The following is a 12,958-nucleotide window of genomic DNA, read 5'->3' as shown; positions in this document are numbered from 1 at the left end:
CCACTGGCCAGTGCTGCCTGAGATGGCACTGGCTTCTTTCTTTCTATCTCCTGGGCCCACGGATCTGAAGCAGGGAGTCTCTACCATTCTATGACTGCCCCAACTTGGCCCAGTGACACCTCAACCCAAGTCCTGGAGCTTTATAATCTGGTCTTCATACTCTTCAACATTCCTTGATGACCCAGAGTCCTTTTGGTTTCCTCCCCAAAGCCTCGGTCCATCCCCTGGTCCTGCTACTGTCCTGGTTATCTCAGGATAACTCATGACCCACCCCATCTTGGCTGGGAACATCAACCAACTCCAAAATTGGTTCCAAATACCCAGAGCACAAAAACAGGATTAAAGAGAACGGAACTGACAGCACAAGAAGGAGTCGCCGGTGTCCGGCAGCTAGGCATGGGGACAGATTGGGGCAAGCTCTAGACCTACAGAGCACCATGTGTAGGATCCTGGACATGGCTGGAAAGCAAAGATGAGTTAAGAGTGTCCAAGGCCTTGAAGTATCAAGAACTGATTCCACCATGTTCTGTGAGCACACATGGAAGCACAGAGAATGTCCATGTAAAGCAGTTGAAAGCAGAGTCCACAGATGCTGAAGGGACCATGGATTCTGGACACTGGGAGAGCTAGCTACCCTCAGAACTGCTGGTAGAAACCCTAGAGAAACACAGGGTGTCCCAGCTACGTGAGCCGGAACTGTGAGGAGCATCCTTACCCACCTCTGCCCCAGCCCTTTTCTGTCACCCCAGGCGGCGCAGCTTGCTCAACACTTCCTGATAAGTGGTTTGGGTTTAGTTTTTTTTCTTCTTCTTCTCTTGCAACAACATAGTCAAAAAACAACACCCCAACCCAAGTCCCAATAGGTTCCAAACCTCAACCTGCTGCCGGAAGGAGGAAGTGAAACCTGCTGGGGTGGGGGCTCTAGGCCACAGCCCATCTACAGAGAAGCACTAGGAGCCACAAAGAGTGCACCCACACCAAAGACATCAGGCCCATGGCGGAGGCTGCCAGCGATCCAAGCTGCGAGGAGCAGGAAGAACTGCATGCAGAAGACAGCGAAGGGTAAGTCCCACAGCAGGCAGCTTGCTTTGTGCCAAGTCCTGCAGGGACAGAGTCTTGGAGAGTGGCTACCCACTGGGGCCTTGGAGGTTCTGCAGAAACCTCCTCTTACCCATAGATGTCTGTGTCTCCCCTATCTACCTCTACAGCTTTACTGGCCTAACTGGGCAAGGATAGATCCCTGGCTAGGCTCCATAGCCAGAACAGAAGGGGTAGATGCTTGGTGTGGAAGGAACTGGGCATGCCTAGATGTGGCCTGATCAGTGGGAGAGAGCAACAGTTATGTTGGGAGGAACTGGAGTTGTGAATCCTGGCCAGGCTGCTGACCCCTCACCTGTAGGTTTGTCTGAGGGGTCTGGCCTGCCTTGAGATACTCAGGGGTGGCCGGGTCTCAGAGGTTCCCAAAGCTGCTCTGCGGCGATTCTCAATGTCCCCTTGTGGACCAGACACTGCTATTGGGTACAGTGAGTATGGGAAGGGAATGTCAGAGGAGGTAAAGTAGTCACTCCTCTGCCACAGACACATGGGCCGTCAACTGCCTAAGGGCATCTGTGAGTTAAAGAACTGCTAAGTTCTGCCCTGTGTTGGGTCATAAGCTGGGGGCCACGGGGAAGGACTGTCAGTGGGCAGACATAGAGACTAAGCCAAGCCGTGTGTGCCTGCTCTGCTCAGTTGCAGGAACAGGTCTTAGAAGAAAGTGTCAGGTCTCTGGGAGAGGCTGAGGCAGAAGGGGAGGGACATTCTACAGTCAGGGACGAGAGGCCTCATGGGAGCAGGATGTGGGGGCTGTGGTCCAGGTGTGTAAGAGGAACAGAAAGGAGATAAGACCTCGGGAGTCCTAGAACCTGCTGCTAGAGATGTCAGCCTGTCCAGGAAGGTGTGGTCCTTGAGGTTCACCCACAGGCTCAAGGAGCGAAGGCCACCTCAGCAGGTGTTGCAGAGTCCCTGCAGGCCCCAGACTGCCTTGTAAAATGGAGTCAGGCTCCAGATCTCGGACAGAGTCAAGAATACCTCAGTCCTATCAGATAATGGCAAAGAGGCCTCACTGTGAGGGGTGCATGTTGGGGGCAGAGGGCTAACCTCAGGCTTTCCACTTTCTTTGTGGGCCCTGGTTTGAGAACTGTCCAGGGAACCCTCCAGCCAGGAAAGGAGTCAGAGGCTAAACAGAGACTGGCCTGGCCTGGGTCAGCATCCTTGTGCCAACCTGGGGTTTTCAGGGCCTCATTGTCCCCAGAAAGGTCTGTGAGAGCTGTCTCCTGGGAGGGGGAACATGTATCATGAGGGCCCAAGAAGGGCTCTAAGGACATTCTGCCCAGGCTGGGTAAGGACACAAGCTATCGGGTGTGTGGAACAGGGTGATCGGGCGACAGCTGTGACCCTGTGCAAAAATGTCCTCACGCCAGTGCCCTGCCACCTTGTGCCCATAGAAGGGCAGACACAAGCAGCCCTGCCGGCCCCGCCTTCCTCCTGGGCCCTTCCTTGGCCCCCTCTCTCAGCTGTCTCAAATGCCAAGGTCTAGGCAACACACAGTCAAGGGTGCCCACAGCTCTGGCAGGCACAGCAGATCCCTGGACATCTTACTGTAGGACTGGGGCTGGACTGCACCTGTGCCTGTCTGTCAAGAACTCCTGTTCCAAAGTCCTAAGACCTCAGCGGGCCTGGGAATCCCCTAAAGATGTCCTTCCCAAAATGGTGGAAGAAAGAGAACAAAGCACACCGCTGACCTTTCAGAATGAAACCGAGACCCAGGGCGAGGTGGAACTGTCCTTTCATAGGGTGACTCAGGGGTCAGGGGATTCTCCTGTTTAAAGTGGTAAGAAGTCCCTGGTACCCAGAGGGGGATATTTGACCTAATAAGTTCCCGCTCAGAAAACCCCAGAAGGCCAGAACTGAGCAGGGTCAGTTTTGGCTGGAACAGATCAGGGGGTCCCCACCCCATGTGTCCATAGAAGACCAGGCATACCAGGCAGAGGCCAAGTCGCACCCCGGGGTCTCTCTCTCCACCAACCTCCGTGCACCATGGCGCCAAGGCACTGTGGGCGCCCTCATACCTGTCCAAGTATACCAGGGTGAGCATAGTGGGACGCTTATGCATTCCAGGCCCAAGGCGGGCAGGCCAAGGCCAAGCCCCTCTCACAGAGCCCTCAGATGGCTGGAACGCTACTGTGTATCACTCCAGTGTTCCCACTGATACAGGACTGCCACTCTTCCTCCAGTGGGGTGCTCTCTCTTTGCAAGCCTACCCAACACAGGGCAGCTTGTTCCTGTCCTGTGGGAGCAGGGTGTGGCATCTCCACAGGGCTGCAAATGGCTCTGCTGGGACTGCTGGGTGACACCAAGGGAACGAAACCAAGCCTCAACCCCCCTACAACTCCACTGCACAGCATCTCAAGAGCTACAGGGCAGTCGTGTAGCTCACAGATAATTGTTCAGCATGTCTTCAAAGGCCTCAGAGTCAACCACTACCCCTGTCCTGGAGCCCCAACTCAACATGGAGCCATGGCTCCTCTCACTGGGGGCAGACTCGGGTGGACAGATATCCTCTGCACAGGCCTAGCTCTCTCTACCTGGCTACCGGTTCCCTGAGTTGCATGGCTCATCTGGCCCCTGGCATGTCTGTACCCTGATTCCCTCAGCATATGATGTTGCTTTGCTAAGAGCCCTGCTCCGGGTCACCGTCTACCCTGGAAACATTTCTGACCTAATCCCACACCTGCTGACCAATAGGACACTCTGAGGGTCACCTAGGCAGGGTTCCTTCCTTCCTGGATCACCTGTTCCTCTGATCCTCTGAGCTCTAGTCAGAGGGCCTTGCACAATATTGAGAGCCTTGATCTAAGCGGCAGTAGCCCAGTGGAGGGATTTCCTCCAACCTTGCCCTCCCAGGGTGAGCACTGAAGATGGGAAGATTAGAAGCTGAGGCCTGGAGCTCTCTGCACAGATGGCAGAGCTGAGCCAGGCTAAGCCAAGTCAGGGGTTCCTCAGGGCAGAGAGAGGTCAAGCTTCACCCCAGACAACATCTTCCTCCTGGTGGATCCTAGGCTTTCTCCCACCTTCCATCCAACTCCTTCAGATCCCCATCTTGGCTTGAGGAGGGGAAACTAGATACCTGGTACTTTTGGCACGCCACAGACCTACCTTTGCTGATTCCAGAGGCCCTCATACTGCCCTGTCTGCTTGAGGTAGGCAGTGTTGGGAAAGGCCTGGGACAGATGGTCCAGGACAGGATGGCCCTGGCAAGGTGACATTATTACTGTATCAGTGGTTGCCTCTGCCTCCGTTTCCCTAAGAGGGTTAAGACAGGGTTTGGTGAGCCTTAAAGAAGTAGGGGCTTGCTAGGGGATGAGACCCAGGGGAGGTGGACCAGGCCTTTCGCTCTGGGAACTTGAGCTATTGGGATAGGGGTTGAGATGCCACTTTGAGGTAAGGGGGAGAAGGTAAAGGATCACCATCCAGTGCCTCAGTTTCCTCATCTGCATGGTCAGAATGCAACTGCTCAGGCCTAGCATTCGTGACCTGAGTGTTCTTGCCAAGCTCTTTAAGCATGCAAAGATCTCGTACACCATTCCCCCAAGAGTGGCCCTTTTAGAGATGGTTTACTGTGACTAGACATGCCCTCTGTGGGTTTAAGGGGAGGGACTATGACCTGGGTTAGACTGTACAAAGCTACTTCTTAGGGTACCCTGGTAAGAATCCCCAGAGTGCACCCACTCTTCTGCAAAGGCAGTTGACAAGGAACTAGTGGTCTTTGTGGGGCATAGACCAGGTCAGGGTGAGGGGTACTCTGCTGGTGGCAAGTGCTTTGGGGGGACATCACAGGCCAGGGTATGAGTGTTCTGTCAGGCACAGTCTAGGCCAGTATAGGCCTCGGTCTCTGCATCTACTCTGGTAGCACTGGACAGCAGAGCTATGGGGTTCTTCTGGGTCTAAGAAGCCCCAGTCTGTCTAAGGACACATGGTAACTCTTAGGTAGGTTCTCATTGGCCTTGAGGCATCATAAGGAGCTGCCTGGTGACAGCCCAGCCCATTTCCCAGGATTAGGATTTCACTATCCAGACACTTTTTTTAAAAAGTTTCTCAAGACAGGGTAGTTTCTCTATGTAACTATCATTGCCGTCCTAGAACTCACTCATGTAGACCAGGCTGGCCTCGAACTCATGGAGATCCGCCAGCCTCCTAAGAGCTGGGATTAAAAGCATGTGCTACCGCTGCCTGATTAGCCTGGCCACTCATACCTATTGTCAAGGAGCTAGCAGAGAGGGAAGGGGCTGTAGGTTTAGAGTATAGGAGTTTGAGAGCAAACAATTGGTGGGTCAGGAAAGGCTCTGGTCCTTTATGGTGGCCAGGTCAGTTTTACCAGGCTCCATTTGCTGACCACCTCCAAGTTGGGAAGCTGTAAGTTGGCGGGGAACGAAGACTATCTGCCTCCATCGATTGGCAGGCAATCGACTGGTAAAATTATCTGCAAAGTCAAGATGCCTCTGTTCCCTCTGAGCCCCCTCCTCACATCAGGGCTCCTCAGAGGTGGAACAAGTTAGGCTGCCGGCAGTGTATATGGGGTCAGCACAAACGCCAGCCCAATGTGACCAGGTACTATAGAAAGGCTGTCTAGATGTCCAGGAGATCCTGTCTGCCATGGGTGAGATGGATCCTATATTCAACTCTCCTTCCACAGCCTTGATTTTACCAGCTGCCAACTGGATGAGTACATGAGGATGGGGTCACATCCCTAGCAGATGGGATCTCAGGTTCACACCCTTCTATCCTACAGGGAGCAGATCCACCTTCCCATTCCAAGGTGGCTGTACAGTCTTTCTTAAGGTAGCCTACTGTGTGTGGTTAGCTTCCGAGGAAAGTTAACACTGCCTCCTCCTGCCTCTCTTCTATCCTGTCCTCTCCTCTTCTTTACTCTCCTTTCTTTCCCCTATTTCTTTTTCTCTTCCCCCTTCCCCTCTCTTCTTCTCTTCCTCTTTCCTCCTCCTTTCCTCTCCTCTCTATTCTCCCCTCCTGTTTCCCCTCCTTCTTTCCCCCTTCTCACCCTTTTCTCCCCCACCTCCCAGGTCTCCCTCCTTTCCCAGGAACCTCTCCTCAAAAGAGCAATAGAACTCAAGACAGATGGATCTAGCTAGTTTATTCCAAAGAAATCTGGAAAGACTCTGTTGCCCTTTCTCCTAGTCCCAGCTCCAACCACACTTCATCACCACACCCAGCTCTGTGGCTCTGCCTTTAACTCTGGCCCACCAGACCTTGCTTGGAAAGGGGAACACAGGGAGCTGATGAGTTCAGGAAGCATTAGGAGGCATCCCACTATGTAAATCACAGCCACATTGCTATTAAATGCCACTATTCTGGGCCCCTCCACTAGTAGGCTTCCACTGCTTACTGGGTCTTTCTCCATGTAGGCCACTGGTCTGTGAGCATGTTTTCTAGGGGCTATAAAGATGTATGGACAAGAGAATATATCTGAGCTAAGGTGGTGGTGCACACCTTTAATCCCAGCACTTGGGAGGCAGAGGCAAGTGGGTCTCTGTGAGTTCAAGGCTATCCTGGCCTACAGAGTGAGTTCTAGGACAGCCAGAGCTATACAGAAAAACCCTGTCTGAAAAAATCCAAGAGAAAGAGAGAGACATAGACAGAGACAGAGAATATCTGTGCTTTCCAAGTTCTGTTTATGGTCTACTATGGGAGGGACCTGACCTCCTGGAACTTTGTTCTTGAGTCATGGATTTTTAGGCTATGTTAGTCATAGAAGAAAAGAAATAAGAAAATAAAAGAAGAAATGAGTGGCAGAGAAATATATAAATACAAGGAAAGGTGAATGAAGGTAGAAGTATGAAAAGTGTTAGGTGGGTAGATGGATGAGTGTATGGATGGGTAGGTAGATAGATGGGTGTGTGACTAGATATGTGGACAGATCAATAAATGCACAAGTGAATGGATACATAAATGTATGTATGTATGTATGGATGGATGGATGGAATAGATGGACTGAATGATGAGTGGGTGGGTAGATGGATACATGGGTAGGTGGGTGCGGCGGACTTCTCGACCAGCGAGAAAGAACAACCACCACACGAGGATTCTTCTCAGATCACGCTTTATTGGAGTGCCCTTGGTTGAGAGAGAGCATGAAGCGAAGCGGGGCCCAAGAGCACTAAGGCAGCTGCTTATATATGGAAATGGCACACGGGTCGCCCTGTGATTGGCTGCCACCAACAGCTGACATCAGACTGCATCGGGATAGGCCCAGGGACCCTTATCCACCGTGCATGCAGGAAGCGGGGGACACTCAGCTCTCAAAGGCTTAGCCAAATATGGAGTTGTTTATTTCCAACAAGACAGGATGTCAGCGCCATCTTGTAATGGCGATCCTGTTCGGCTCACTACAGGTGGGTAGATGGATGACTAGGAAGTAGATGAATGGATAGATATATAGCTAGGTGGATGAATGTATGGACAGATGGGTGGACGATTAGGTGAGTGAGTGAGTGAGTGAGTGAGTGAGTGAGTGAGTGAGTAGGTAGATGAATGAATGAATGAGTGTATGGGTGAATGTGTGAGTGGAGTTAGATAAACGAGTAGATGGGTGGATAGATAAATGGGTGGGTGATTGAATACTGAAAGTTATATGGGTATGTGGATGGGTGGATGGGTGAATGAGTAGGTGGAAGAATAGCGGGTGGATGGCTGTAAGGATAGATGGATTGAAAAACGGGTAGATAAATGGGCAAATATGTGGGTTGGTGGATTAAGGATGGGCTGATGGATGGATAAATGGAATATACAGATGGATAAATGGGTCGATATATGGATGGGTGTATGGATGGGGCGAACAGATGGATGTGGAGTGAATGAATGCATTGATGAGTGGGTGGTGGGTTGATGAATGGGTCGAAATATGGGTGGGTGGATCGGTGAGTGGGTGGTTGGCTGGCGGGATGGATAGATGGGTAGATGGATGAATAAGTGGGCAGATACAGGAATGGGTGAGTGGATGACTGAATGTTGCTGAATATATGGATGGGAAGATGGGTGACTGGATGGATAGATGAGTGAGTGGGGGAGTGGATGGATGAATGAATAAGTGTGGTGTGAATAAATAGAAAGGGATGGATAGATGGATGGATGGGTAAATGTGAGTTGGTAGTTGGATGGATGAATATGTAGATGGGTGGATGGATGGATGAGGGGTGGATGGATGAATGACTGAACAGGTGGATATATGGGTGGGATGAATGACCAGGGAGCATATAAATGGGTGGATGGGTGAGTGAATGAGTGGATGGGTAGATGGATAAATGGGTTGATATATGAGTGAATGTATTGATGGATAAATGGATGGATGAGTAGATGGGTGGATGAACAATGGGTTGGATAGATGAATGTGGGATGAATGAATGACTGAATGTTGGTGGATATATGGATGGGTGGATGGATTAGTGAATGGGTAGATGGGGGTTGTATAGATGGATTGATGAGTAGGTGGATATATGGGTAGGTGAATGGGTAAGCTGATGGATGAGGGGTAGATAGATGACTTGATGGGCGGATATATGGGTGGGTAGATTAATAGAGGGTGGATGGATGGAAAGGTGAATGGATGAATGAGTAGGTGGATGGGTTGATATATGAGTGAGCGGATGAACGGACAGTTGAATGGATGGACGGGCGGGTAGATATATGGGTGGATGATATATGGGTGAGTGGGTGGATGGATGGATAGATGGTAGATGGGTGAATAGGCAGATGGATAGAAATGTGGGTGGTTGGATAAATGTGGGGTGGCTGAGTGTGATGAGTGGTTGGTGGATGGTGTGAGTAGATAGATGAATTAGTAGGTAGGTGGGTAGATGGATGGTTGGATGCATGGATGGATGGGGATTGGACAGAGAGGTGAATGAGTGGGTGGATGGATGAGTAGGGGTTGAATGTATAGATGGATGGATGCATGCATGGGATAGATAAATGGATGCGTTGGAGAATGGCATTTAGGATGAAAGAATAAGTGGATGGAAGAGGAGTAGATAGGACATAGATAAATGACTGGACAGATACAATATCAAGAGAAGCAGACATATGACTGTAAATAAATAATAGATAAATAGATACAATAATAGATTATGGTGGCAAGATAAACAGATAACAAATCAATAAAATGGATAAATTGGTATGGGATGAACTATTGGAGACACAGATGTGTGAAAAGATACCTCTCCATCATAAATGTTGTACTATGTTTCTGGAATACTTTCTCCCACTGTGAGGAAGTCAGTTTCTCTCCTTTTTCTTCTCTCTCTCTCTCTTCTCTCTCTCTTTCTCTCCCCCCTCCTTCTTAAATCAGGAAATGCTTATTCCTTCCCACTAAGCTTTTCTTCCGCTTTAACTATCATCCAAAACATCTTGGTCCCCAGTGCTCCTCTTTCCATGCCTGTACCCTGACTCCTACTTTCAGCAGCATTAACCATCATGGGCAATGTGTTGATACACTGTTACTTGTTTGTTCCCACTGGAATGTCAGCATCATGAGTGTTGGAGAGTGGTGCTGAATTCCCAGCACATTGAAAATTATTGTAATTCGATTTGTGTTTCTTGAATAAACATATGGATTGGTGGACAAAAGTGTGGCTAATTGAGTGTGTGTGTGAGTGGAAGGATGACAGGGAGGAAGAGTGGGTGATGATGACTGGTTTGGGGGCTGATTTCCCATACATAGTGTATTGACTTGCTTTGAGGACCGTGCATACACTATCACACAAACAGATGTGTGCAACTAGATGTGCAGTTTCCTAGGTGAGGAGATGTCTAGAAAGGCGGATTTATGAACGAATATGGAGAAGATATAAAGAAAAGAGTTGATGGGTTGATAAGTGGTACTTAAAAATGCAAGCACCATAAACACAAGGTGGATGGATGGGTGGGTGGATGGATGGATGGATGGATGGATGAATGGGTGGGTGGATGAGTAGGTAGGTTATTGAGAGTGAGTTATGGGTGAGTGGGTGTATGAGTGAGTGTATAGATCCGTGTATGGATGTATGGATGAATGGGTGGGTAGGTGGACAAGTAACAGACAATAATGACAATAACAGACAATAAGTGTTCTGCTCACTTGTCCATACTTATCATGGCTTCAAAGCATTAAATCATTCAACATCTCTTTGTAGGAACTTCCCCCGCCATTAAGACAGCCCTCCCCTGTCTGGAAACATTCTTCCTCTTTTTGAACCCAAATTTCCCTGACCACATGTCTTTCCTGACTGTCTAGTTGGAATAAGAACAGGGCCGAGGAGGTGGTGAGATGAACCGTGGTGCAGGCGCAGCACAAGCTGGTTCCGCTGGATGATCTCCTCAGCATGGGCTCACCAGAGGGAGGTTCATCCCTGCCCCATCCTTATTACTTCAGAATGTGCTGTTTATTATGTCTCTGCGCTGTTGGAGGGGGCAGTCGACTCTGCTGTCTCTGCTATACACTCTGGCTCCATCTCCTCCTGGGAGAGGCTGGGGGAGGGAGATGCTGTAACCGCTGTCTTCAGAACAGCTGGATCTCATCCTGTAGCAAGTGTGGCAGAAAAGGTGGGTAGCCAGCTTTTTGGTTGCTGCAGATTAGAACTGTGGATCCATGGGACACTGTATCTGTGTCGTCACCATAAGGCACATACCTCCTTCGCACCAGTGATCCGCTCATGAGACTCCAACTCCCTCCTCTGTCCTCAGTAGTCTTGAGGTTTCTTGCACTCTGACTTCCTGGCCTACCTGGAGGTCACAGTAATCTATGTGTGTCCATTCTTCCAGTATAGAGATGGAGTACAACTGGGGGCCAGATGTGTGCGGGGAGACACGGTGGGCAGTTGTTGGCAGTCAATAGACCCAACTATGGTCTTGGTTCTGCCAGACTCTAGCTCTGTGACCTGGCACAGTGCTGTTGGCCAGCCTTGACTTTCCCATCTGGCTCATGGGTCTAGCAGTACTGCTTGTCCGCAGCTATGAGTGTGAGGGTTCTGAGAAGCCACCAGATGCAAGCTCACTCGCCCAGAACTGGCCCATGGCAACTTCCTCCCAGCCCAGCCACTAGCCTCCAGTGTTCTCCAGTGAGTCACAGTGACTAAGCCCAACCAGAAAAACAATGGGCTGGGCTGCTTGTCCCTGGGTCTGAGCCAGAGGATAGGGTAGGGGGCTGGCTGGTGAGGGCACCGACCACCCGGGTACCCTCTACCACTTTCGGAACTTTGGCTCTCTATACCAACGAAGATGCTCTCTGTGGTGTCTATACATCCCTTCTCTGAATACAGCCTGAGGTTCTGGGGAAGGCAGTAGCCTCCCAGCGAGGCGACCTGGGAAGATTCCTGGGGTGCCCAGCCTCCCCTGGAGGTTATACAAGAGCAGAGAGCTGGGAATAAACAGAGGGAAAAAGAAGACCCAGAGGGGGGAGAAGAAGGAGGGGGAGGAGGGAGAAAAAGAAGGGAGGGAAAAGAAGGGGGGAGGGAAGGTAGGAGGGAGACTGAGATAGGAGTGAAAACGCCAGAAGAGAAGAAAAGGGCAAGGAGGGGCAGTCAGCCAGGTCAGGGGCAGTTGAGGCCCAGACCTGGGAGGAGAGAGCCAGGGTCAGTGAGAGCAGGACTCAGAGCAAGGACCAGCAGCCAGGCAGAGATGGGCAAGAGGCTTTGAGAATGGAGAGGTGACCTATGGGCCAGTCACCCAGAGTGGAGTGGTGGGCAGAGAGGTGGGAAGTGGCAGAAGCTGCCAAGATGGTCTGAGGGGGGCATACCACCATGCTGCCCACAAGCGGGCGTGGAGGTCCAGCCAGGCCCCCACACTGCGGGGCTGGGAGGGTTTCTCTCTGACATTTTTACTAGTCTCGGAAGGAGGAGGAGGTGGTGGAGGTGGAGGAGACCAAGGGGGCGGAGAAGGGGGCTGGGGGACAAAAGGAAAGCAGCTGCTAGGCGTCCTGAGAAAGGAGAGGGGAGAGAGACCCACAGAGACAGGGTCCAGGGACAGTGGAAGGGCCTGGGGCTGCCATCTGGGAGCCAGCCCCACACCCCCGTCCCCAGGGGCTGGAGGGGCTGAGACAGACAGACATCCTTCAGACAGATAGAGCAGACAAGGAAGGGGTGTCAGAGACAGAGAGACCAGACAGACTGACAGGAGACGGGAAGAGGGACAAGAACACAACGAGAAGGACAAGGAGAAGAGAGAGGGCAGGGCAGGGGAGAGGAGAGGAGAGGAAGGAAAAAGAGAAGGAGAAGGAAAGGGAAAGAAAGGAGAGGAGAGGAGAGCAGAGTTTTTGGGCCACAGCACCAGGAGCCTTTGAAGCTGCAGGCGGTGTCCCCAGGGCCAGGGGTCAGGCCAGGTCACCAGCATCGTCGTGGGCAGGCCCGCAGCATGAATGGCCCCGCACTCCTGAGGAGAAATGCTAGCAAACGGGGCCTGGAGAAGCTGCTGAGGTAGGTCCCTCCCAGCCCAGGCATGGTGCCCGCAGCGCCCTTGCTGACAGTGGTACCCCTCTGCACCCAGACTGGCAGATATGTGGCACACGGACTGTGCCAGGCTGCTTATGCACGTGTTATGGGAGGATAGAAGCCCAGCACGACGCCATCATCTTGGTCAGCCAGGCAGCTTCACCTCTTCCTCCCATAGCTCCCTGTGGGTCCTATGGGGACCCACAGGGAATGATCTTCAGCGTAGCTGCACAGGCCTGTCCCCATCATATCTTCTTGCTGCCCTTGGGAACTAACAAGTGACACCCCCACCCCACTTTACAAATGAAACTGGACTTACAGCCATAGGCCCCAGAAACCACTGGCCTGACAGTCCTGGGCGAGGGAGGCTTGGAAACACTGGGGATCCTGATTCTCTGGCCTCTGGACCTCAGGTCTTTGAAAGTCTTCTTCACTCAGCCTGC

At 51.5% G+C, this 12,958-nt stretch overlaps 1 protein-coding gene across 3 annotated transcripts in view; it reads left to right on the top strand.

Annotated features, from left to right (window-relative positions):
• The first annotated feature begins 946 nt into the window (after positions 1–946).
• Lsp1 (lymphocyte specific protein 1) overlaps positions 947–12,958 on the top strand; it is a 34,352-nt gene continuing 22,340 nt past the window's right edge. For 2 of the 3 annotated variants that reach the window (XM_041666493.1, XM_041666495.1), the window contains exon 1: positions 947–1,062. In XM_041666493.1, coding sequence (XP_041522427.1) covers positions 995–1,062 — 68 coding nt within the window. In that variant the 5' untranslated portion in view covers positions 947–994. Of the gene's footprint in view, positions 1,063–11,527; positions 12,501–12,958 lie in introns of those variants that run through there. The other variant, XM_041666496.1, reaches the window with a different exon arrangement.

The sequence above is a fragment of the Microtus oregoni genome, unplaced genomic scaffold, assembly GCF_018167655.1.
Source record: "Microtus oregoni isolate MIOR12 unplaced genomic scaffold, Mior012 000016F_ref0000370, whole genome shotgun sequence".
NCBI lineage: Eukaryota > Metazoa > Chordata > Mammalia > Rodentia > Cricetidae > Microtus > Microtus oregoni.
This window is presented reverse-complemented; position numbering and strand designations above follow the sequence as displayed.